Genomic DNA, 20,940 nt, shown 5'->3' with positions numbered 1-20,940 from the left:
ACTATCTGAGGGAAAACTGCCAACATCTATACAGTACTCTTTCCTGGTCCTACTTGCCCATGTGGCCCTTGGAAAGAGCGAGGATTGTTAACTACTGAAGGATCTCCTATAAACATTCCAGGGAAATCTTAAACCTCTTAAAAGCAGGTTTACTTCCAAAACAAATAGCAGTAATTCACTGCCCCAGACATCAAAGGTCAGAGGATTAGGTTGCTAAGGAAAACCAGAGAGCTGACATGGCAGCGAAGGAGGCCGCCAGGAGGCCTTATGTTCAGGCCCCTGTCTGTGGGAACAGTCCCTCCTTCCTTCTGAATGCCCCCAATACTAGCCTACCGAACACTCACAGGCTTCAGAGAGAGGGTATTGCTTAGATCATAGAGGATGGTGGATAACTCCTGAGGGAAAATTATTTCTCCCACAGAACAGCCGATGGCAAGTCCTAAAAACCCTACATCAAACCTATCATCCAGGTGCATAAGACACTCTCCTTGGCAGGGCAGTTATTCAAGTGGTTAGAACTCAGAGATACTCCCCAGGATGTTATTAGAGGATGTGAAATCTGTCAGCAAAACAACCCCTGCCTATTATTCCTGGATATGTTGTTTTTTCAGAATCATGTTATAGGGATGAGTATGATTGTGGGTATAATAATTTTTAGCATTGTAAGAGGTTTAGGTTTTGTACATAGTCCGTTCCGTATGAGTTTGATATTGTAACTAATAGGGCCAGTCCTACTGCGGCTTCGCAGGCTGCGAAGACTAGGACGATGATGGGGAACATAAATGATAGGGTGATGTTGAAGTTCAGGGTGATTAGGGGTGCGGTGATAAAAATTGATAGTTTTATACCCTCTAAGCACAGGAGTGAGGATATTAAGTGTGATCGATAGATTAGTGCTCCTAATAGGGATGCTAGGAAGGCTAGGAAGAGGTTAATTAGGATAGGGGACATTTTGGTGCTTATGAGTGGTTCATAATCTAATGAGTCGAAATCATTTGCTTTGTGTTAAACTAAGCACCGTATTCATTTCATTCTAATCCTTTTTGAGACCATTCGTAGGCTAGGCCTAATGATAGGATGATGATTAGAGCTAGCTCTATGAGGACAACTGGGTAGAGGTGGTTTGTTTGCAGTGCTCAGGGAGGGGAAGAGGTAGGGCAATCTCAAGGTCGAATAAGAGGAAGGCGATTGCCATGAGGAAGAATTTTACTGAGACTGGGAGTCGTGCTGAGCCCATGGGGTCAAATCTGCATTCGGAGGGGTTTGATTTTTCGTTGTAGATGTTGATTTGTGGGATTCAGAATGCGATAGTGATTAAGAGGGTTGCTAGGAGGGAGTTTAGGGTTAACGCAATAATTAGGTTGATTGCTCTCTTTTGGGTTTATACCAAGTCTAGCTGATTGGAAGTCAGCTGTACTGATTAATACTAAGAGAGCATGAGCCTCATCAATAGATGGAGACGTACAGGAACAGTCAGGCCACATCAGCAAATGTCAGCATTGGGCTGCGGCCTCGAAGCCGAAATGATGCTCTGATGTAGAATGGAATTGTAGTTGTCGAGTTAGGCGTACCAGTAGGAATGTGGAGCCGATAATTACATGTAGGCCGTGAAATCTGTCGCTATGAAGAAGGTGGAGCCATAAATGCCCTCGGAGATGTGAGTGAAGTTTCAAAATATTCCGAGGCTTGTAGGAGGGTGAAGTAGATGCCTAGTAGGATAGTGATTGATGGTGCTTGGATTATATTTTTTCGGTTTCCCTCCATTAGACTGTGGTGCGCTCAGGTAATGGATACTCCTGATGTGAGAAGAACTGATGTGTTGAGAAGAGGGACATCTAAGGGGTTTAGTGGGTCAATGCCGGTGGGTGGTCAGCAACCACCTAGTTCTGGGGTCGGGGCAAGGCTTGAGTGGTAAAAGGCTCAGAAAAATCCAGCGAAGAAGAATACTTCTGAAACAATGAACAGTACTACTCCGTACCGCAGTCCTTTTGGAACAACTGGGGTGTGGTGGCCTTGGATTGTGCCTTCTCGTACCACGTCCCGTCACCATTGGTATATGGTTAGTGAGTTGGTGAGCAGTCCTAGTATTAAGAGGAATGTAGAGTTAAAGTGGAATCATATTGCTAGGCCTGATGTTATTAGGAGGGCAGATAATGCTCCTGTCAGTGGCCATGGACTTGGGTTGACTATGTGGTAAGTGTGAACTTGGTGGGTCATTATGTGTTGTCATGGAGATATAGGCTAACTAGGAGTGTAAATATGTAAGCTTGGATTAGGGCTACCACGAATTTGAGAATTGTGAGGAGGACTAGGATAATAAATGTTACGAAAGCTGTGGTTGGGTTAATAGTTAGTAGTGCTAGTGTAGCCCCGCTGATTAGGTGGATTAATAGGTGGCCTGCTGTGATGTTAGCCGTTAGTTGAATGGCTAGTGCTATTGGTTGAATAAATAGGCTAATAGTTTCAATAATGACTAGTATTGGGATTAAGGGGATTGGGGTTCCTTGTGGTAAGAAGTGAGCTAGGGATGATTTTATTTTATGGCGGAAGCCTAGAATTACAGCTCCTGCTCAGAGTGGAATAGCTATTCCTAAATTTATTGATAGTTGAGTTGTTGGGGTGAAGGAGTATGGAAAAAGTCTGAGTAGGTTAGTTGATCCAATGAAGATAATAAGTGATATTAATATTAAAGATCAGGTACATCCTTTAGAGTTGTGCATTGTTATTATTTGTTTAGTGATTAGTTTGACTGCTCATTGTTGAATTGAGGTTAGTTGGTTATTAATTAATCAGTTTGGAGCTGGGAGTATAATACTTGGGAAGAGGATCACTAAGGTGACAATAGGAAGTCCTATTTTAGTAGGAGTAATGAAAGAGGTAAATAGATTTTCATTCATTTTTTTCTCAAGGGTTTTCTTGTTTTATAGATTCGACATTTTTGGGTGTAGGGTTGGGTGAACAGTTGAATGTTTTTACTTTTAATTGGAAGATAATAAACAGGGTGAGAATTATGGAGGTAATTGTTGTAAATCATGTGGATGTGTCGAGTTGTGGCATATCATTATGGAGAGCTAGCTCTCTGTCTTTAACAGTAGCTTCATAATGCAGTAGCTTCATAATGTACTTATAGTATAGATAAGGATCAGTTTTCAAAGTATTTGAGTGGGACTATTTCTAATACGATGGGTATGAAGCTGTGGTTTGAGCCGCAAATTTCGGAGCATTGGCCTGGTCGTGTGGAGGTGAGGGTTGCTTGGTTGAGGCACCCTGGGATGGCGTCTGTTTTTAGGCCTAGTGATGGGACGGCTCATGAGTGTAGTACATCTTCAGACGAGATTAGTATTCGGATTGGTACTTCTATTGGTAGTACGACTCGATTGTCAGCTTCAAGGAGTTGGAGTTCTCCGGGTTTTAGTTCTGATGTCGGGATCATGTAAGAGTCGAATGTTAGGTCTTCATAATCGGTGTATTCATAGCTTCGGTATCATTGATGTCCTATGGTTTTTACTGTTAGTACTGGGTTGTTAATTTCGTCTATTATATATAGGATTCGTAGAGATGGGAGGGCAATTATAATGAGAATAATTGCTGGAAGGATTGTTCAGATAGTTTCTACTTCTTGGGCATCTATTGTGTTGGTGTGTGTTAATTTAGTGGTAAATATAAGTGAAATAATACAGAGCACTAGAGAGCTAATGAGGTATACAATTATCAATGTATGATCATGGAAGTTTAATAATTCTTCTAGGATGGGTGATGTTGCATCTTGTAGGCCTCGTTGTAGGGGGTGAGCCATGAAGATATACAGGGGATTAGCCTGTAATTTAACTTTGACAAAGTTATGTAATTATTTTACTAATATCTTATATAGAGAAAGACATATGGGATATGGGGCTGGCTTGAAACTAGTTCTAGAGTGTTCGATTCCTTCCTTTCTTAGTGTGTTTTTACATATGTGGGCTCTTCGAATGTGTGGCATGGTGGTGGGCATCCGTGGAGTCACTCTAGGTTTGTTGTTGTAAGTTCAACTACTCCTACTTCTCGTTTTGAGGCAAATGCTTCTCAGATTATGAAAACTATAATAATTACTGCAGTTAGGGAAATGAAAGAGCCTGTCGATGATACTGTATTTCATGCTGTGTAGGCATCTGGGTAGTCCGAATAGAGTCGTGGTACGCCAGATAGGCCGAGGAAGTGTTGAGGGAAGAAGGTTAGATTTACTCCTACAAATATAATGGTAAAATGGATTTTTGCTCATGTTTGGTCTAGTGTGTAGCCTGAGAATAGTGGAAATCAGTGCACAAATCCTCCTATGATTGCAAATACTGCTCCTATTGATAAAACGTAGTGAAAATGGGCTACTACATAGTATGTGTTGTGCAGTACGATATCTAGGGTTGAGTTGGATAGAACAATGCCTGTTAGGCCACCTACTGTGAAAAGGAAAATAAAGCCTAGGGCTCAAAGTAGGGCTGGGGATCACTTGATGTTACCTCTGTGAAGTGTAGCTAGTCAACTGAAGACTTTTACTCCTGTGGGAATGGCGATGATTATAGTAGCGGATGTGAAGTAGGCTTGGGTGTCAACATCTATTCCAACTGTAGATATATGGTGTGCTCATACGATGAACCCCAAGAAGCCAATAGACATCATAGCTCATACTATTCCTATATATCCAAATGGCTCTTTTTTGCCAGAATGATAGGTAACGATGTGAGAGATTATGCCGAAGCCTGGAAGAATTAAGATGTATACTTCAGGGTGACCAAAAAATCAGAATAAGTGTTGATAGAGGACTGGGTCTCCTCCTCCTGCAGGGTCAAAGAAAGTAGTGTTTAGGTTTCGGTCAGTTAAGAGTATTGTAATTCCGGCCGCTAGGACAGGGAGGGAGAGTAGCAAGAGGACTGCAGTGACCAGGACTGATCATACAAATAATGGTGTTTGGTATTGTGATATTGCAGGGGGTTTTATATTAATAATTGTTGTGATAAAATTAATAGCACCAAGGATTGAGGATACACCAGCTAAGTGAAGAGAAAAAATGGTGAGGTCCACTGATGCTCCTGCACGGGCTAGATTACCTGCTAGTGGGGGGTGTACAGTTCACCCAGTCCCCACTCCGGCTTCTACTATTGAGGAGGCCAGTAGGAGGAGAAAAGATGGTGGGAGGAGTCAGAAGCTTATGTTGTTCATAAGCTATATCGGGGGCTCCAATTATTAAGGGTACTAATCAATTACCAAACCCTCCAATAAGGATTGGTATTACTATGAAGAAAATTATTACAAAAGCATGGGCTGTAACGATGACGTTATAGATTTGGTCGTCTCCTAATAGGGTTCCTGGTTGTCCTAGTTTTGTGCGAATTAATAAGCTTAAGGCAGTCCCTACTATTCCTGCTCAGGCTCCAAATATTAAGTACAGGGTGCCGATATCTTTGTGGTTTGTTGAGAATAGTCAACGGTTGACGAACATAGGTAAAATGTCTGAGTAAGCATTAGACTGTAAATCTAAAGACAGGGGTCGAGTCCCCTTTTTACCAGGCTTCGAGGTGATGGATCATGTTGAATTGCAAATTCAGAAGAGCAGCTTCAACTCTGCCGGGGCCTCTCCGCCTTTTTTTTCTAGACGGCAGGAGAGGTAGATTGAAGCCAGTTGCTTAGGGTATTTAGCTGTTAACTAAAATTTCGTGGGTTTGAATCCCATCAATCTAGCGAGGACTTAGCTTAGTAAAAGTGCGTGATCTGTGTTCACGAGATGTAGGGTGGTATCTTGCAGTCCTTATTACAAGAATTAAATTTATTTAACTTGCTTAGGGCTTTGAAGGCTCTTGGTCTATTTAACCTAAATTCCTAGCTCAGGGTAAATATGATAGGTGTTAGGGGTAGGGTTATAGTTGTAATGATAAAAAGTGGGGGTAAAAGGATTGAGGGTTTGTTGTTGGGGTGTCGTCATTTTATTTTTGTGGTGTTTGTGCTTGGGAATAGGGTTAGGGTTGTTGAGTAAATTAGTTGTATGTAGAAGTATAAGTTTAGTAGGGCCAGTATGGCTATAATTGTTGGTATTAAGATTAGATCGTTTTTTGTTAACTCATTAATGATGATTCATTTAGGTAGGAATCCTGTTAGTGGCGGGAGTCCTCCAAGTGATAGTAATGAGATGAGTAGTATTAGGGTGATTACTGGGGTTACGTTTCAGGAGTGAGCTAAAGTTAGTGTGTTGGTGTTTGTGTTATAGTTGATTATTGTAAATATGGTGATGGTTAGTAAGATGTAGATTATTAGGTTTAGTATGAAGGCTATGGAGTTGTATGGGGTGATGGCTATTATTCATCCTATATGGGTGATTGATGAATAGGCTATGATTTTACGTAGCTGTGTTTGGTTTAGTCCTCCTCAGCCACCTATTATAATTGATAGTAGGGCTATTGATATGAGGAATTGATGGTTGATTGATGGTTTTAGTTGGTATAGGATGGAGATTGGGGCTAGTTTTTGTCATGTTAGTAGTAGTATTCCTGACATTAGGGTGGTTCCTTGGGTGACTTCTGGTACTCATAGGTGGAATGGAGCTAATCCGAGTTTTATAGTTAGTGCTATTAGGGCTATGAATGATGTGATGGGGTTTTGCGTATAGGTGATTGATCATTGGCCTGAGTCTAGCATGTTAATCACAATCGCTATTAGTAGCAGTATAGATGCTGTGGCTTGTGTCATGAAGTACTTGGTTGCTGCTTCTGTGGATCGTGGGCTTCCTTTAATTAATTAGTAGGGGGATGAATGCTAATATATTAATTTCTAAACCCGCTCATATTACTAGTCAGTGGGAGCTTGTTATTGTAATTATTGTTCCTATAATTATAGTGGGTAAGATAATTAATTTGGCAGCAGGGTTAATTAGTACGGGAAGGATCTAAACCAACATTTTCGGGGTATGGGCCCGATAGCTTAATTTAGCTGACCTTACTTTAGAGTTGGGTGTGATATGGTAGCACGAAGAATTTTGAGTTCTTAGGATTAGATTCGATTCCTTTAGCTCTAGAAATAAGAGGGCTTGAACCTCTATATTTTACTCTATCAAAGTAACTCTTTTGTCAGACATATTTTATATTTGTGGGGGGATGCTTGATATGGCAATTATTCCTGGATATGTCCAGGAATAATAGGCAGGGGACATATCCAGGGGAGGACTGGCAGCTTGACTTCACCCACCTGCCAGAGGACCCAGCCTCTAGATTGGTTCTGGTAGACACCTTTACTGGGTGTGTTGAAGCGTTCCCCTGCTCTCTGAAAAGGCCCGGGGGGTAATTAAGGTTCTGATTAGTGAGATTATCCCTAGATTTGGACTCCCCCAGACTCTCCAAAGTGACAATGGGCCAGCATTCCAAGCCAGAGTCACTCAGGGGGTCTCTAAGGCTTTGGGAATCAAACATCATCTCGACTGTGCCTGGGGACCCCACTCCTCAGGCAAGGGTAAGCGAGCCAATGAATTACTCATGAGACAGCTGTCAAAGCTGGCTCAGGAAACTCACCTTCCCTGGAAAACTTACTACCTCTAGCCTTAATCTGACTCAGAAACACCCCAAATAAAATGGGCCTAACTCCCTTTGAAGCCTTGTATGGGAGACCCTTTCTCCAAAAAGATTTAATTTTGGACCTCAAAGTGACAAACCTAGTCTCCATATCACATAACTAGCCAGGTTCAGGTCCTCTCTGAAGTAGGGAGGGAGGACCCCCAAGGTCTCTCCCCGGCTGCCTTTTGTCCTGGAGAGCTAGTCCTTTTCAAACTTCCCCATGACCCCCAGGGTCTCTCTGAAGCCCCTAGGGAAGGGCCATACCCTGTCTTGTTATCTATCCCTACAAGAATTAAGGTTGCTGGGCTGGACTCCTGGATTAACATCTCCTGAGCCAAACGCTGGACACCAGAGCCTCACGCACCCACCCTGAGCCACACCCTGCTCCACCAGCCTGCTCCTGTGAGCCAGTGGAAGACCTCAAATATCTTTTCAAAAGGAACACCTCAAACACGTAACTTATGCCTTCACTTTCTCCCTTTTTGTGGGCTGTTTATATTCTGGTCCCCTTTATTCCCCCTGAGTGTGTATGTCACCAATGAGTAGCCTTGAGTGGTGGGTATCTCGTCCTGTGTACCTTGCTCTTTGTGCTCTCCTCCCTCTTATAGTCTGTGTTCTGGCTGCGGGTCCCCCTCCCTGCACCCATGATTGCAGTTACTACAATGCTACACCTGGTTGTTCCAACAGCAACTTTCACTGTTTACAAAATGGACAACTATATGGAAAGGCCTTAGGCACAGGCTTCGTTGGCATGTATGGTTCCACCCAATGCCGTGGGAGAGCAGGCCAGTGGGTCTGTTGGCCACAGGAGGGGACAAAGGGAGAAAATAATAATAATAATAATAATAATAAGAGGCTATAAAAACAAAAGTTGAAAAGTGGAAATACCGGCTGACATGTCACATGAGGATCATGTAATGTGTGTACGACGGAGACTCCTACTTCCCACTCCAACTCACAGAAGAGCAATAAAACCCCCATGGCCTCAGCCACCCCTAAATCTAGATCCCCAGCTGTACAGGTTCCTCACCTCTGCCCATTACCTTGTAAACTCTACAAACCCCACTTTGGCTGAGGATTGCTGGCTTTGTCTCTCCCCAAGCCTTCTACAGGTATTGGCAACCCCCATGGACTCATTTGAGGCCTCACCAGGTAGTAAATTAAACCTTCCCCTAACAAGACCTAATATTACCAATATAAAACTAACCCATCCTGCTCCCCAGTGGCTCCAAAGTTTACAGGGGTTAATTCCACCGGGGGAAGTCTCCAAGAGCTTTGCTCAATATCACACAGTCAACAAATGACACTCAGTGTTTGTTTTCTCCTGGAACTTACTTTGTGGAACTGCCACCTACACTTGCCTACCTCTTGGCTAGAAGGGAATCTGTACTAAGGCTCTCCTAACTCTACAAATTGTTGTTGTCCCTGGTAACCAGTCCCTTCCTATTCCTTTAGAGGCCTACACTCGATCAAAGATTGCTATTTAAGTCATTCCCCTACTGATAGCGATGAGGATCACGGCTGGAATAGGCACTGACTTTGGGGTATCTCCTTGTTGGTCTATACCTACCAAAAGCTGTCAACAGAATTTACTAATGACATAGAACAGGTCACACAGTCCTTAGAGGCTTTACAACATGAGGTAGATTCACTTGTGTCAGTAGTGCTTCAAAATAAGCATGCACTTGATCTTTTAACTGCTGAAAAGGGTGGAACATGCTTTTTTCCTAAACAGGGAATGTTGCTTTATACTAACAAATCTGGGGTGGTCAGAGACATGGCCCGACAGTTAAGAGAACACATTACAAAAAGGAGCTAGCCAATTCGTGGTCCTTCTGGAATAATATATGGAATGGGGCTCCTTGGGCACTACCTCTGGCTGGCTCCCTTTTTATGCTCCTTCTAATATTCCTATTTGGGCCTTCTATAATAAATGCTCTCTCCAGATTCATATTTCAACAGGTCCAATGGATCAAGTTCTAGCTCTTAGTCAAGGAGTACTCACCTCTGCCTATGCATAAACCCTCTGTTCAGTTCTATCTGGGGCCTCTGGAGACTGCACGAGTCAATCCTGAGACAAGTACCACCACCCTTACCCTGGATGCTCCATTGCCAGCACGAAGCACCTAGATGAGTCATTGCCCCTCTCTCCAACAGCAGTTGGGTACTTGTCTCAGAAGGGGATTTGTTGGGTCTGGGAACCTAAGGGACAGATGAGTGAGTATCCCATCCCCCATGAGAGCACTATGAGCCCTGCACCCTGAGAAGGAGTCATAAATCTGCTTTCCTGCACCCTGAGGAGGAGGTACAGGGTCTCGTAAATCTGCCACTGGGCTGATAAACAAAATGCTCTCAAGTTGTCCCCTCCACCCCAATAAGGGGCAAACAGACCAGCTTAGCTAAGAGAGCATGAGTGTGCAAATCCATGGCTCCTCCCTTCCCATAGGTTGGTGTAAGTTTTAAAGAACCTGCAGAAGAGATTCTCTCTATTTCTCTCCACCCCCCTCACCGTGTTAACATTTCTACTAGGACAATTGAAGAGGCAGGATAGGTGACTAGGGACCTGAAACATCATTTTTTAAGAAGCTTATCAACACACTGGGCTTTAGGTGATAGCCTTTGTAATCTTAACAAGATCTTAAGCTATTCTGGCCATCTTAGTGCACTTCCATTCTCTCTCACCCATTGCATTTTCCCCTTCCCAAGTATGACCCACTTAAGGATGCTACACACATTATACTTTTTTTGATTTAAAAAATGAAAGTGGTATATAACTTTTCTTTTTGGACACAGTCTTGCTATATAGCTCAAGCTGGCTTCAAATTTAGATCCTCCAGCCTCAGACGCTAGTGCTGGGATTACAGACGGGCGCCACCATGCCTGGCTCCATATATCTTTAAGGTTAGAAAACACCGTAATTTGGCCCTCATTTTTTTTCTAGATTCATTTGCTTTTCCTCACATCTACCATGGTCAGATTTATAGAGCTCTCTTTTATGGCCAAACTCTTTAAAGTGCTATGTTTGCCCAGCCTGGGATCCAGCACTCAGGGAAGTTCACCTGACTAGATGGACTTAGCTGGTGTGCACGTACTGTTCCTTGGAGACCCAGTTGCTCCTTTGAAGCTTTTCCCCAACACCCTTAAGTTACCGGAAAGTCAGTGCAGCTATCCATCTTGGTCCTTGTGTACAGTGAGAGAAGAAATGTATGAAAGTGATAGCAAAGTTTTTTAGGAAAGAGATACACTTTCAATAGACTGAAAGTCTACAGGGTGAGAATGATATTATAGTACAGTTTATTAGAATAGAGAGACTTCCAGCAGTGAGAGCCGTTCATCTCAGAAAGAGAGGTTGAAAACAATTACTTGTACCCCAGCACAAGTGTTTCTGAAGTGGAAGGAGCTGTGGAGCTCTAAGTCCTTCCCCAGGACCAGCACACAGACTGAAGTCAAGGTCAAGAACTGGAGTCTAGGATTTACAATAAGTTTTTATCTGGCCCACCTGACCCCAAGGGTACAGTTTACAGTCAGGTCTTTGCCATGTCAAGATAAAGATCTATTGCTCCAGGAACTGTTTGATGTCACTTACCTTCGGATGGATGGGAGACACGAAAACATAAGGACTATGTTGACCTTATCAGAGGTTAAGAGTTGTAAAGTTTAAAGACAAATTTTTCTCTCAGAGACCTTGGAGAATTTTAGGTGCTCTTTGCTTAAATCTCCATCATTCATAGCTAACTGCTACCTAGCACCTTAAAGGACTCAATGTCTTTTGGAACACTTCCTGTGGATTTTTTTTTCTGTTCAATTATCTATGCAGCTTGTTTCATGCAATCCGAGTGTGTAGCCAAATGTAGGACAAATAACATATATGTATGTATTTTAACAGACCCTGGTTCAAGGTAGCCCTGGGCAAACAGTTTGCCAGATCCTATCCCCAAAATACCTAGATCAAAATGGACTGGAGGTGCGGCTCAAGCGATGAGGCACCTGCTTTGCAAGCTTGAAGTCCTGAGTCCAAACCCCAGTCTCACACACACACACACACACACACACACACACACACACACACAGTTTTCATAGTGTTAGGTCGACGCTGATGGGAAGGCCAAATTGGAGCCAAATAATAAAGCAAGCAGGCTTTAAGCAGGCTTTATTGAGAGCGCGCTCTCGGGTGAGGTTCACTGTCCCCAAAGAGCAGGGCCGGAGAAGTCACGCTGGAGAAATGGCAGCCCAGTTTTTATATCCTGGGTGAAGTCAAGAGCTTAAGGTATTATGGGGCATCGGGATAGGTCGATGTTTGGTGGGGAGGAGCTCAGGGTAATATGGGTCGGGACCCATTGCCTGCCAGCGGGAGTTGCCATGGTAATCATGAAGGGAAGGAGGGGATGGAGTGGAAAGTGAGCAGAGAGTCCCTGATCACCATGGGGTGGCTGCCCACCGGCCAAACACATAGGATCTCATTTAATTCCTACTACAATCCTATAAAGTCGTAATCACTTCCACCCTCGCATTTCTTGTTTATAGGTGATAATTTAAGAGGTTGTGTATGTTGCCCGGAGCCAGCAAAACGGATCTGGAGTTGGGGCTTCTGATTCTAAATTCCTGGCTCTGGACACCGCACAGCTGCTGCAGGCCGATGCTGACTGGATACTGTCGCTGGAACTTGAAGCTGCGTCTGGGCGGCACTTCCGGAACCCAGCGCTGAGATGCTCAGGCCTCCTGGAGACCTGGTACCCACGGACTTCATCTCCCAGAGAGGCTTGGGGCTAAGCCTCAAGATGATTGGTTGAAACCAACAGCCAATAAGGCGCGAGGAGGTTGGAACGCCCAATCACAGGCGGGAGGGGGCGGGCCCTCCCGTACGATGCTGGATTGAGAAAAGAATTAACGGCGCTGTGAGCCGCTCTGGACCTCCTGGCTGAGGGCTACGCTGCCACGTCGTGCTCGCCGGCGGTTGGCTCCGGCTCTCGACCACGCGTGTCGGGTGCCGCTGGGCCGCGTGACTGGGAAGAAGCACGTGCCCGGGCGGCGGGCGGCGGGCGGCGGAACGTCCCCGGCGTCAGGCCGCGCGACCCGTGCGCGTGTCGGGCCCGTCCGCCTGCGCTGGCTGTGATCGCTCGCGGGCGTCCCCTGTGGCGAGCACGCCTTCCCCGCCGCGTCCCCTGCCCGAGGAGGAGACTTGGCGACATGTCGCCAGCGCTGTCGCAACCCGGTAAACGCTGCGACCCCGCCTGGGCGGTTCGGTTGTGTGCACGTGGAGTCGCGGGTGGGGGACGCCGGGCGGGGCTGCCCCGTCAGTCAGCCGCTGCTTGGGAACGTGAGCCCCGAGGGCTGCGTTTGTGGCTCGTTTTCTTTCCCCAGCTGCTCCGGGTCCTCCTCCGGGAGCCGGAAACACATTGTCAACGCAGCTGAGGTCTGCGTTTTTCCAGCAGGGCTGGATGGAGGGCTTGCATGACGTCGCGATCACGTTCAGTAAATCTGTATGGAACAGACCGATAAGGGAAGTTCAGACGCGGGGGGATGAGGAGGAACCCGGAGAGCTGTGTAAAGCGACGCGGAACTAAAAAAGAAAAAAAAATTGTGGTTGTACTGGGGTTGCATTGAGACGTTTACAGAAGTTCCTACAGTATTTCAAAGTTGAAGTCACCCCCTCCGTTCTTTATCCCGCTCTTCCACGTGGGACTTGTCGTTTCTGCTGCTGCCCGGGGAAGTGGCTCTCCGGGTGGGGAAGGGACGCGGTGATCTCCTTAGGTGGTTCTGATGCTGGAGGCTGTGGAGCCAATGATGGGGGAAAGCTAGTTGAGCACCAGAGGAGCGTCGTTTCAGCTTTACCCGGAGCTCTGGGTGTCTTCAAGTTGGTGAGCCAGTCCACCCATAAGAACAGGTACGGTGCGTGGTGAGCACGTAGAAAGGAGGATGGGTTATAAGATCAGAGCAGCGACTATCCAGTAACAGAGCGAGGAGCGTGAACACTAAACTCGTAACTCAGAAGGAAATTTATCAGAGGTTAGCTGGTGGCTCCGTTGATTCTAGGGACTCCACAATTGGAGGTGGTGGAATTGTGCTTGGGGGGGACTGTGACTGAGAAACACACCACTGTGGCTCTAAAATACCCGTCTCTCATAGAGGTATCACGTAGTTAGTTCAGTCATATTTCTTAGTGCTGCTGGCTTCCCCTTTTCCATCTAATTTCAAAAAGGAAGTAGGTCTTGCTATCAGCAGCCATCTGAACATTTAGAATAGTTTGAGGTGAGTGTGGTGGCACATTTCCATAATCCTAGCAGTCAAGAGGTTGAGGGAGGAGGACCAAGAATTCTAGGCCAGCCTGTGCTACAGGGTGAAATCCTGTCTCAAAAACAAAACAAAAATCCCAAACAAAAACCTAATTAGTTTGAATAGTGAGTGATCTTTTTATGAAAGGAAAGTCGTTGGTGTTTGGATCTAGCTGGGTTCTCCATGGTTGAACACCAGGTCTAGGGCTCCTTAAGCAGCTCCAAGCCAGGCCTGGGCATAGAAAACACCTTAGATGTTTTCTTGATTCTCTGTATGTGAGCAACACCGTGTATTGGGATTGCAATCCTGTCTTCCTGGAAACCCTTAGTCATTTACTGGTGTCCACTTTTCCCCCCTGTGCTTTAATTGTCCTTCAGAATGTGGAGTTTTAATGAAGGTATTTCATGAATAACTTGGAATTCTTGAATCTCAAGGTTGGGCCTTAAGGCTAAATGTCTGATAGGAAAGCATGGCTGCACCCCCTGGGAAGGGAGGCTGGTGAGAAAATTTGAACTCCAGCTTCTAAAGTTTCATCTTGCTTAGTACCATGCATGGAACTCAGCTAATGAATGACAGTCAAAGAATGAATAAATAACCCAGTGAATTTTATCAGTATAATCCACCTCTGGCTTTTTAAAATCGAAAGGGGGAATTACACATTTCAAAAATGAAATAGGTACGAGCAGAGAGATGCCTACAAAGTAAGGCAAGTCAGTGCGAACTAGAAGGTAGAGCCCCAAATGAAAGGAGTATTTTTGCAAGAGACTTAGGGTGGAAGACCTATCTGTAATTTAGGGAAGGCTGGGAAGTGCTGAAAGCATTGAGATCAGTGCTTACAGTGCAGAAAAGAAGAGGTTCCCTCCCCCCCATTTAGCACAGTGGAAAGGGAAGTCCTAAGTAAATCAGACCTACATGGGGTCATTGTGTCTCCAGGGAGGGTATAGGGTAAGAACAGTGGACTCTTACACCAAGTCTTTTGGAGGAAGACTTCTTAGTTTCTTTAAATGGGAAATCTTACAAGGTCCCTTAGAGGCAAAATCTGCACGTGGGTGATGTAGAAGCAGTGTTTTTTGTTGTTGTTGGACTGGAGTTTGAACTCAGGGCTCAGCATTGCAAAGCGGCCCTGTACTGCTTGAGCCGCATCTCCAGTCCGTTTTGTTCTGGTTATTTTGGAGATGGGGTCTTGTGAACTATTTGTCCAAGCTGGCCTTGAGCCTGGATCCTTCCAATTTCAGTGTTCCAAGTAGCTAGGATTACAGACGTGAGCTACCAGCACCTGGCCGAAGTAGTGGATTTGTAAGAACCTCAGTTCTTTTGTATTGGGTATTTTTGAAATAGTCTCTTCAACTATTTGTCCAGGCTGGCTTCAAACCTTGATCCTCCTGATCTCCTTGATCTCTGCTTCCCAAGTAGCTAGGATTACAGGTGTGCACCACCAGCGCCTCGCCATAGCTGCATCATTTTAAGATGACAGGAATTCAGTTGGACATAGTCTAGGTTAACGTTTTTAGTCTTCTCTGCTCATTCCTCATTTGAAATTGTTCATTTAAGTGTTTTCACTGAGCAGTGTCTTCTTTCTGTCAGATTGTTCTTCACTTCCAAACCTGCAAATATGCCATTCCTGCCCCAGCATGAACAAGGCTAAGAGCTTTAGGCGTTGTATAAGTTCTATGTTTTTTCACAGCTTTGGACTTCATAGTATATAGGACACTTTATAGTATATAGTATGTAAGATTCCAGACTGTGTGATAATAGCAGGATAATAGAAGTAACTTATCGGGTGTTAACCATATATCAAGTACAGATGTCTAATTTCATGACCGTGAGTTAAGAGGTCCAGTTTTTAACACATGGGCTCATTTTATTATCTGCAGTTCTTTTTTTCTTTTTAAACATTCTATTATTATTATTATTGTTATTAATTATTGTACTAGGGATTGAATCCAAGGTCTTGTGCATTCTAGGCAAGTGTTCTACCACTGAACTGCATCCCCAGACCTTATCACAGTTCTGATGATGAAGATGGGGCCGTTTCCCCATTTTGCTGAAAGTAGAGAAGTCTTACCAAAATCCCTTAGCTACATAGCTAAAACCCAGATTTCTTGACTTTTCTCACTGCCATCTTTAGCTTAACCATGCCGGTGCTTACTAGCTGATAGGACAGTCACACTGTGGCTATTCAAATTAATGGCACATCTAAACTTGCTTTGACCGTTGTTTGAAATGGCTGGAGCACTGCCTGTCTTTCTATTAGACATGCTTCATTCAGCTCCACCTTTTCTCTGTATTTCTCAAGGAGTGACTTCCTTTGGTACTTGAAGTACTACTGTTCGGGTCACTGGATCTTAATTTTGTTCTTTTGTCAGGAGGGTTTTCTCTCACCTGCAAGTTCAGTAAACACAATTAGCAGTGAGCTAGCTTTAGGAAAGGATGGACCCTTAGAAAGAAGCATAATGCCTTTGGGAAAGAAACCAGATCTTATATTTCCTTTGCTGGCCACCAGAACAGCCTTCCTGAGGTCTATGCCTCAGGAAGTAGTACTCAGTAGGAGTTTAGTCCCTGTTCCTGTATTGTGTGCCTGAGACTGGACAGTAGGACAGTGAGAGTTCTACGTGTGTATCCGGTGCCAGCTTGTGAGTATTCATAGACTACTGGTGTGTGTTTAAACAACCTTTGTCTCTCTTGTTTCCCCTCACTTTTCTGTTATTTCCATTCTGGAAATTTATTTATTTTAAAAATGTTTTTGCTGTACCAGGGTTGAACTCAGGCCTCGAGCTTGCTAGATGGTGCTGTACCACTTGAGCCACACTCCCAGACCTTTTTGTTTTATTTTTTTCAAGTAGGGTCTCACATTTATGCCTGGGACAGCCTGGACTGTTACTATACTTACTGTGTAGTTGGGGTGACAGGTGTGCTGCCATACCCAGCTTGTTTTTGTTGAGATGGGGGTCTCATGAACTTTTTATCTGGGTCTCGAACCCTGATCCTCCCAATCTTTTCCTCCAGAGTAGGTAGGATTACAGACATGAGCCACCACACCTGGCCAAGGAATATTTTTTTGAACATTTAGATGGCAGGTACTGCCTTTGGTGTTGCTAGGGATAGACATGAGTTAGTCTAGGCAAGTCTTTTCCTCCAAGGAAGTCATATAGCTTAGGACCAGCTCCATGTAAGTTGGTCTTTTTTCCCCTGTCAGGGAGGACAGAAGAGAATGTTGACAATACAAGCTGATGTCATTGCAGTTTGTTTTGAGTAACTTGGCAGTAGGCATGAACAGGGGAAGCAACTGGTTTAAAATTGTTCTCTTGACAGATTATTCTAGTAGTGGTACAGAGGATGACCAGGTATGGTGGTGATCTCTTACCTCTGTAGGACACTCAATAGTGTGTGATCTCATTTGCCTGGTGCAGACTGAAGTTCAGAGAGGATTTGTGTTGGCTGACAGGTGCAGTGAGGGCTTGAAGAAAGGGGTTGGTACTAGGGCTGGAAGATGGGACCAATGTGAATGGTATTTTGGAGTCCAGATCTTTATGGGTTGATCAGGGAGAGCGGGAGTCAGATAATACTGAGAGGCAATGTTAGATGTCTGGGAAGATAAGCCATTCACAGAAATAGGGCAGTTGTAAGGGAATATAGCAAGTTTGGCTTTGAATTTTAGATTGAGAAACTGGTGGGTATTCTAGGTGGTGATATCAGGTGGACAGTTTGAAATCTGGATGTAAGGGTCAGGTGTTAGAGGTAAAGGTAACTAGTAGGGCATTGGTGACTTTAGAAAGTAATTTCAGGACAGAGGTGGAGGAGGACGCCACGCCAGGAAGGTAAGGAATCAGTGGGTGCTGAGATACAGCTGCTGGAGTGGGAAGGGGTAGTGGGAGAGCAATAGAGGTGTTGGTGTTGGTGGTCATGTGCAGGGGGGAGGACCGAGAGTGAGCCAAGCTGCAAGAAGATTTTGAGGTGGAGAGGGTCATTTGAGGAGCTTCCGACAAAATCTGTGCACAGGATTAGGCTTCATCACTTGCAGAATGAGAAGGATAAGAAGAACTTGTGCTAAGAGAAAGCAGAGGTTGGGACAACAGATGTTGACTAAGGGAAGTCAAGAAAAGACGAACAAAGAATTGACTTTGACTTTGACTTGACTCCAGTCAGCATAGTTTGTGACTTTTCAGTAGCTCTTAGAAACCATCAAGGAAGATAGCGAGGGGTGGGATTGGGGCCTTTTCAGGGCCAGGAATTTGAAGTCCAGGAGCATGCAGAGGGCTGGGGAGCTTGAGGTTGTCAGCAGTTATTAGTTCATAGACAGAGCGAGGTGAGTGGGTAAAGCCCAGTTGTTGGGGGGACAATGGTCAAAGCTAACTCTCTGAATGTCGGTTTGGAATTATTGATGGTTTTCAATATCCATCTTGAATCAACATAGTAAGGGAACATCTGCACAGAATTAACAAGCCAAGAGCCCCGAGGACTTTCTCCTGCAGCCTGGCCTAGCCTTAGTTCACTTGGTTCCCTGCTGCCTGTTTTCCTTGTCTTTGAAACAATAAACAAGGTGACTACTGTCATCTTGGTTTGTTGCTTTGTCAGTAATTTTGTGCTGCGTATAAATTTTTTTTTGTATTAGATGTTGTTATGACTTTATGACAATGTTTTTAGGCTACAGGTTTTTTTTCTTTTTTCTTTTGGTGGTACTGGGGTTTGATTTCAGCCTCTGCCATTTGAGCCACTCTGCCAGCCATTTTCTGTGTTGGGTAGTTTTTGAGATAGGGTCTCTTGAACTGTTTCCCCGGGCTGGCTTTGAACCATTATCTCTGCCTCCTGAGTAGCTGGATTACAGGCGTGAGCCTGGCTAGGCTGCAGTTTTCTAATGCCATAGAGTTACAAGTGCATGTTTCATGAGCTCCACTTACTGTCTACTGTGAGTTATTATGAATTACTCTACACATCTTTTTTATCTTTTATTCCCTGAAGTAAAATTTTTACTTTGTTTAAAGAAGGGATGAAGAAACCCCTGCAGGATGAGATCGAAGCCATTCTGCGGAAGAGGATTATGGTGCTGGATGGAGGCATGGGGACCATGATTCAGCGGTATAAGCTGAGTGAGGAAAGCTTCCAAGGTCATGAATTCAAAGATCACTCCAGGCCACTGAAAGGCAACAATGACATTTTAAGTATAACTCAACCCGATATCATTTACCAAATCCATAAGGTAAGTTATTCCCAGGTTCTTACTCATTCAAAGTGTTTCATGCGCCAGGGTCAGACCACTGTACTACATGCTCTTGAGAATACAAAGAAAGGTGATTTATTCAGAAAGCAGGTGTCTGACACTGTTCAGTATGTGGGATAAGCAGATGATGAAGGTAGGTTTTCTGCCTTTGAGGATTTAAACATTAGTGAAAAAACCCACAGAATCCTGGACAAAGTAGGGGATTCATGCTCATTGTCTTATTTAAGTCACTACAATAGCCCTTACAAGGAAGTACTGAAAGTTGGTAACTTAATCAGTTTGGGCTACTGTAACAAATACCACAGATAGGTGGCTTAAATAGCAACATTCATTTCTTACAGTTTTGAGAACTATGCCAGCAGATCTGCCTGCTGAGGCCATCTTCCTGGTTCATAGATAGCCATCTTATGTCCTTAGGTGAGGGAGAGCAACAGGGAAGCAAGGTCTCGTGTTTCTTTTTCTCAGGGTACTGCTGAGGTCCTCGTCCCCCACATTAAATTCTTAATGTGATGGTGTTAGGAGGTGTCCTTATCAACAAGGTCCAAGGGAGCGTGTTTACCCCTTCTCATGTGAGGACATGGTTTCAAGACGCCATGTATGAACCAGTGAATAGGCCTTCACCCATTGTAAAACCCCAATATGTGGGCTGATAGATGGCTGAAGTGGTAGAGCACCTGCCTGGTAAGTGTGAGCCCTGAGTTCCTGGCCCAGTACTGCCAAAACCAAAAAACAAAAAAAACCACAAAACCCCAAAATGTAAGTGCTATTCACATAGTCTAGTTTATGTTTTAGTCTAGTTTTCTACACTTGGATTTTTAAAAATGAAATTGCTTCATACTGTTTTATAATTTGAATTTTTATTCACATATCACAAACACCAAATATTCTCAAATATGATTTTATAACTTCATAATAATCTGTCCTATGCATTTGTCATCTCAACTAATCTCCTTATTCCTAGGCATTAAGGTTGTTTTCACTCTTTTTTTTTTGCTTTTCATTTATTTAATGTTTGTCACCCACTTCATAGTCAGCTTCATGAGGGTAGGTCAATCCCAGGCATACCACTTTTATCTACAGCACAACTGCCTTGCACATAGTAGGTTTTTTTTTCTTTTATTTGAGTGGTAGTGAGTTTTGGAGTTTGAACTGAGGGCCTCACGCTTGATAGGCAGGCTCTCTGCCACTTGAACCACTCCACCAGCCCTTTTTTTTGTGTGTGTGTTGAGCATTTTTGAGATAGGGTCTTGAGAACTATTTGCCTGGGTTGGCTCCGAACCTCCGTCCTCCTGATCTCTGCTTCCTGCCTCCCAAGTAGGTGTGAGCTATTGGCACCTGGCTACATTAAATTAATATAATTAATAATTATCTAAGGGAATCTGTTTCACCTTGAATTTTTTTTTTAAGTAGCCCAATTTTCACTCATTTATTCACACTTTAATGGCTTGTAGACTGGTGATGGGTCAGTTCTGGACGCAGTGGGTGAGGAAGCGAAGATGAAGTGGTTGTGTCCCATTTCCTCATAGCTTAGTAAGAGAAGTAGGCGTATGCACAGTTAGCTACATTGCAGGTTAGAAAGAATAAGTGTTTTTGTTGTAAAGGGTGGGGTGTGCAGCAGAAGTGCAGAGAAAGAGCTAGGCCTGGAAGGATGAGTGTGTGGGACAGACAGTGCTAGGACAGGAGCCTCCTATTCTGCTTCTCTTCCTGGCAACATCAATTCATCCAGCAGGTCAAACAGCCCCTCTTTGGGAAGCTCCCAAGATCCTCAGTTGTAATAAGCATTCAGTCACTCCTGTAGCACTTTCCTCCTCTGCTCTAGCAGTTAGCTTCTTCTGCCTTATAGGACAGTGGTTTGCATGTTTGCTTTTTCATTCCCTA

General features: G+C 44.3%; 1 protein-coding gene across 8 annotated transcripts in view; it reads left to right on the top strand.

The window, feature by feature from the left end:
- Positions 1-12,615: 12,615 nt before the first annotated feature.
- Mtr (5-methyltetrahydrofolate-homocysteine methyltransferase) overlaps positions 12,616-20,940 on the top strand; it is a 94,729-nt gene continuing 86,404 nt past the window's right edge. For 2 of the 8 annotated variants that reach the window (XM_020157477.2, XM_074056811.1), the window contains exons 1-2: positions 12,623-12,783; positions 18,827-19,041. In XM_020157477.2, the coding sequence (XP_020013066.2) occupies positions 12,759-12,783; positions 18,827-19,041 (240 nt within the window). In that variant the 5' untranslated portion in view covers positions 12,623-12,758. Of the gene's footprint in view, positions 12,784-12,868; positions 13,456-18,826; positions 19,042-20,940 lie in introns of those variants that run through there. The other 6 variants (XM_074056812.1, XM_074056809.1, XM_074056806.1 and 3 more) reach the window with 6 other exon arrangements.

Source organism: Castor canadensis, chromosome 15, assembly GCF_047511655.1.
Source record: "Castor canadensis chromosome 15, mCasCan1.hap1v2, whole genome shotgun sequence".
NCBI classification, from domain to species: Eukaryota; Metazoa; Chordata; class Mammalia; order Rodentia; family Castoridae; genus Castor; species Castor canadensis.
The sequence above is the reverse complement of the archived record's forward strand: the minus strand, read 5'-3'. Positions and strand labels throughout refer to the sequence as shown.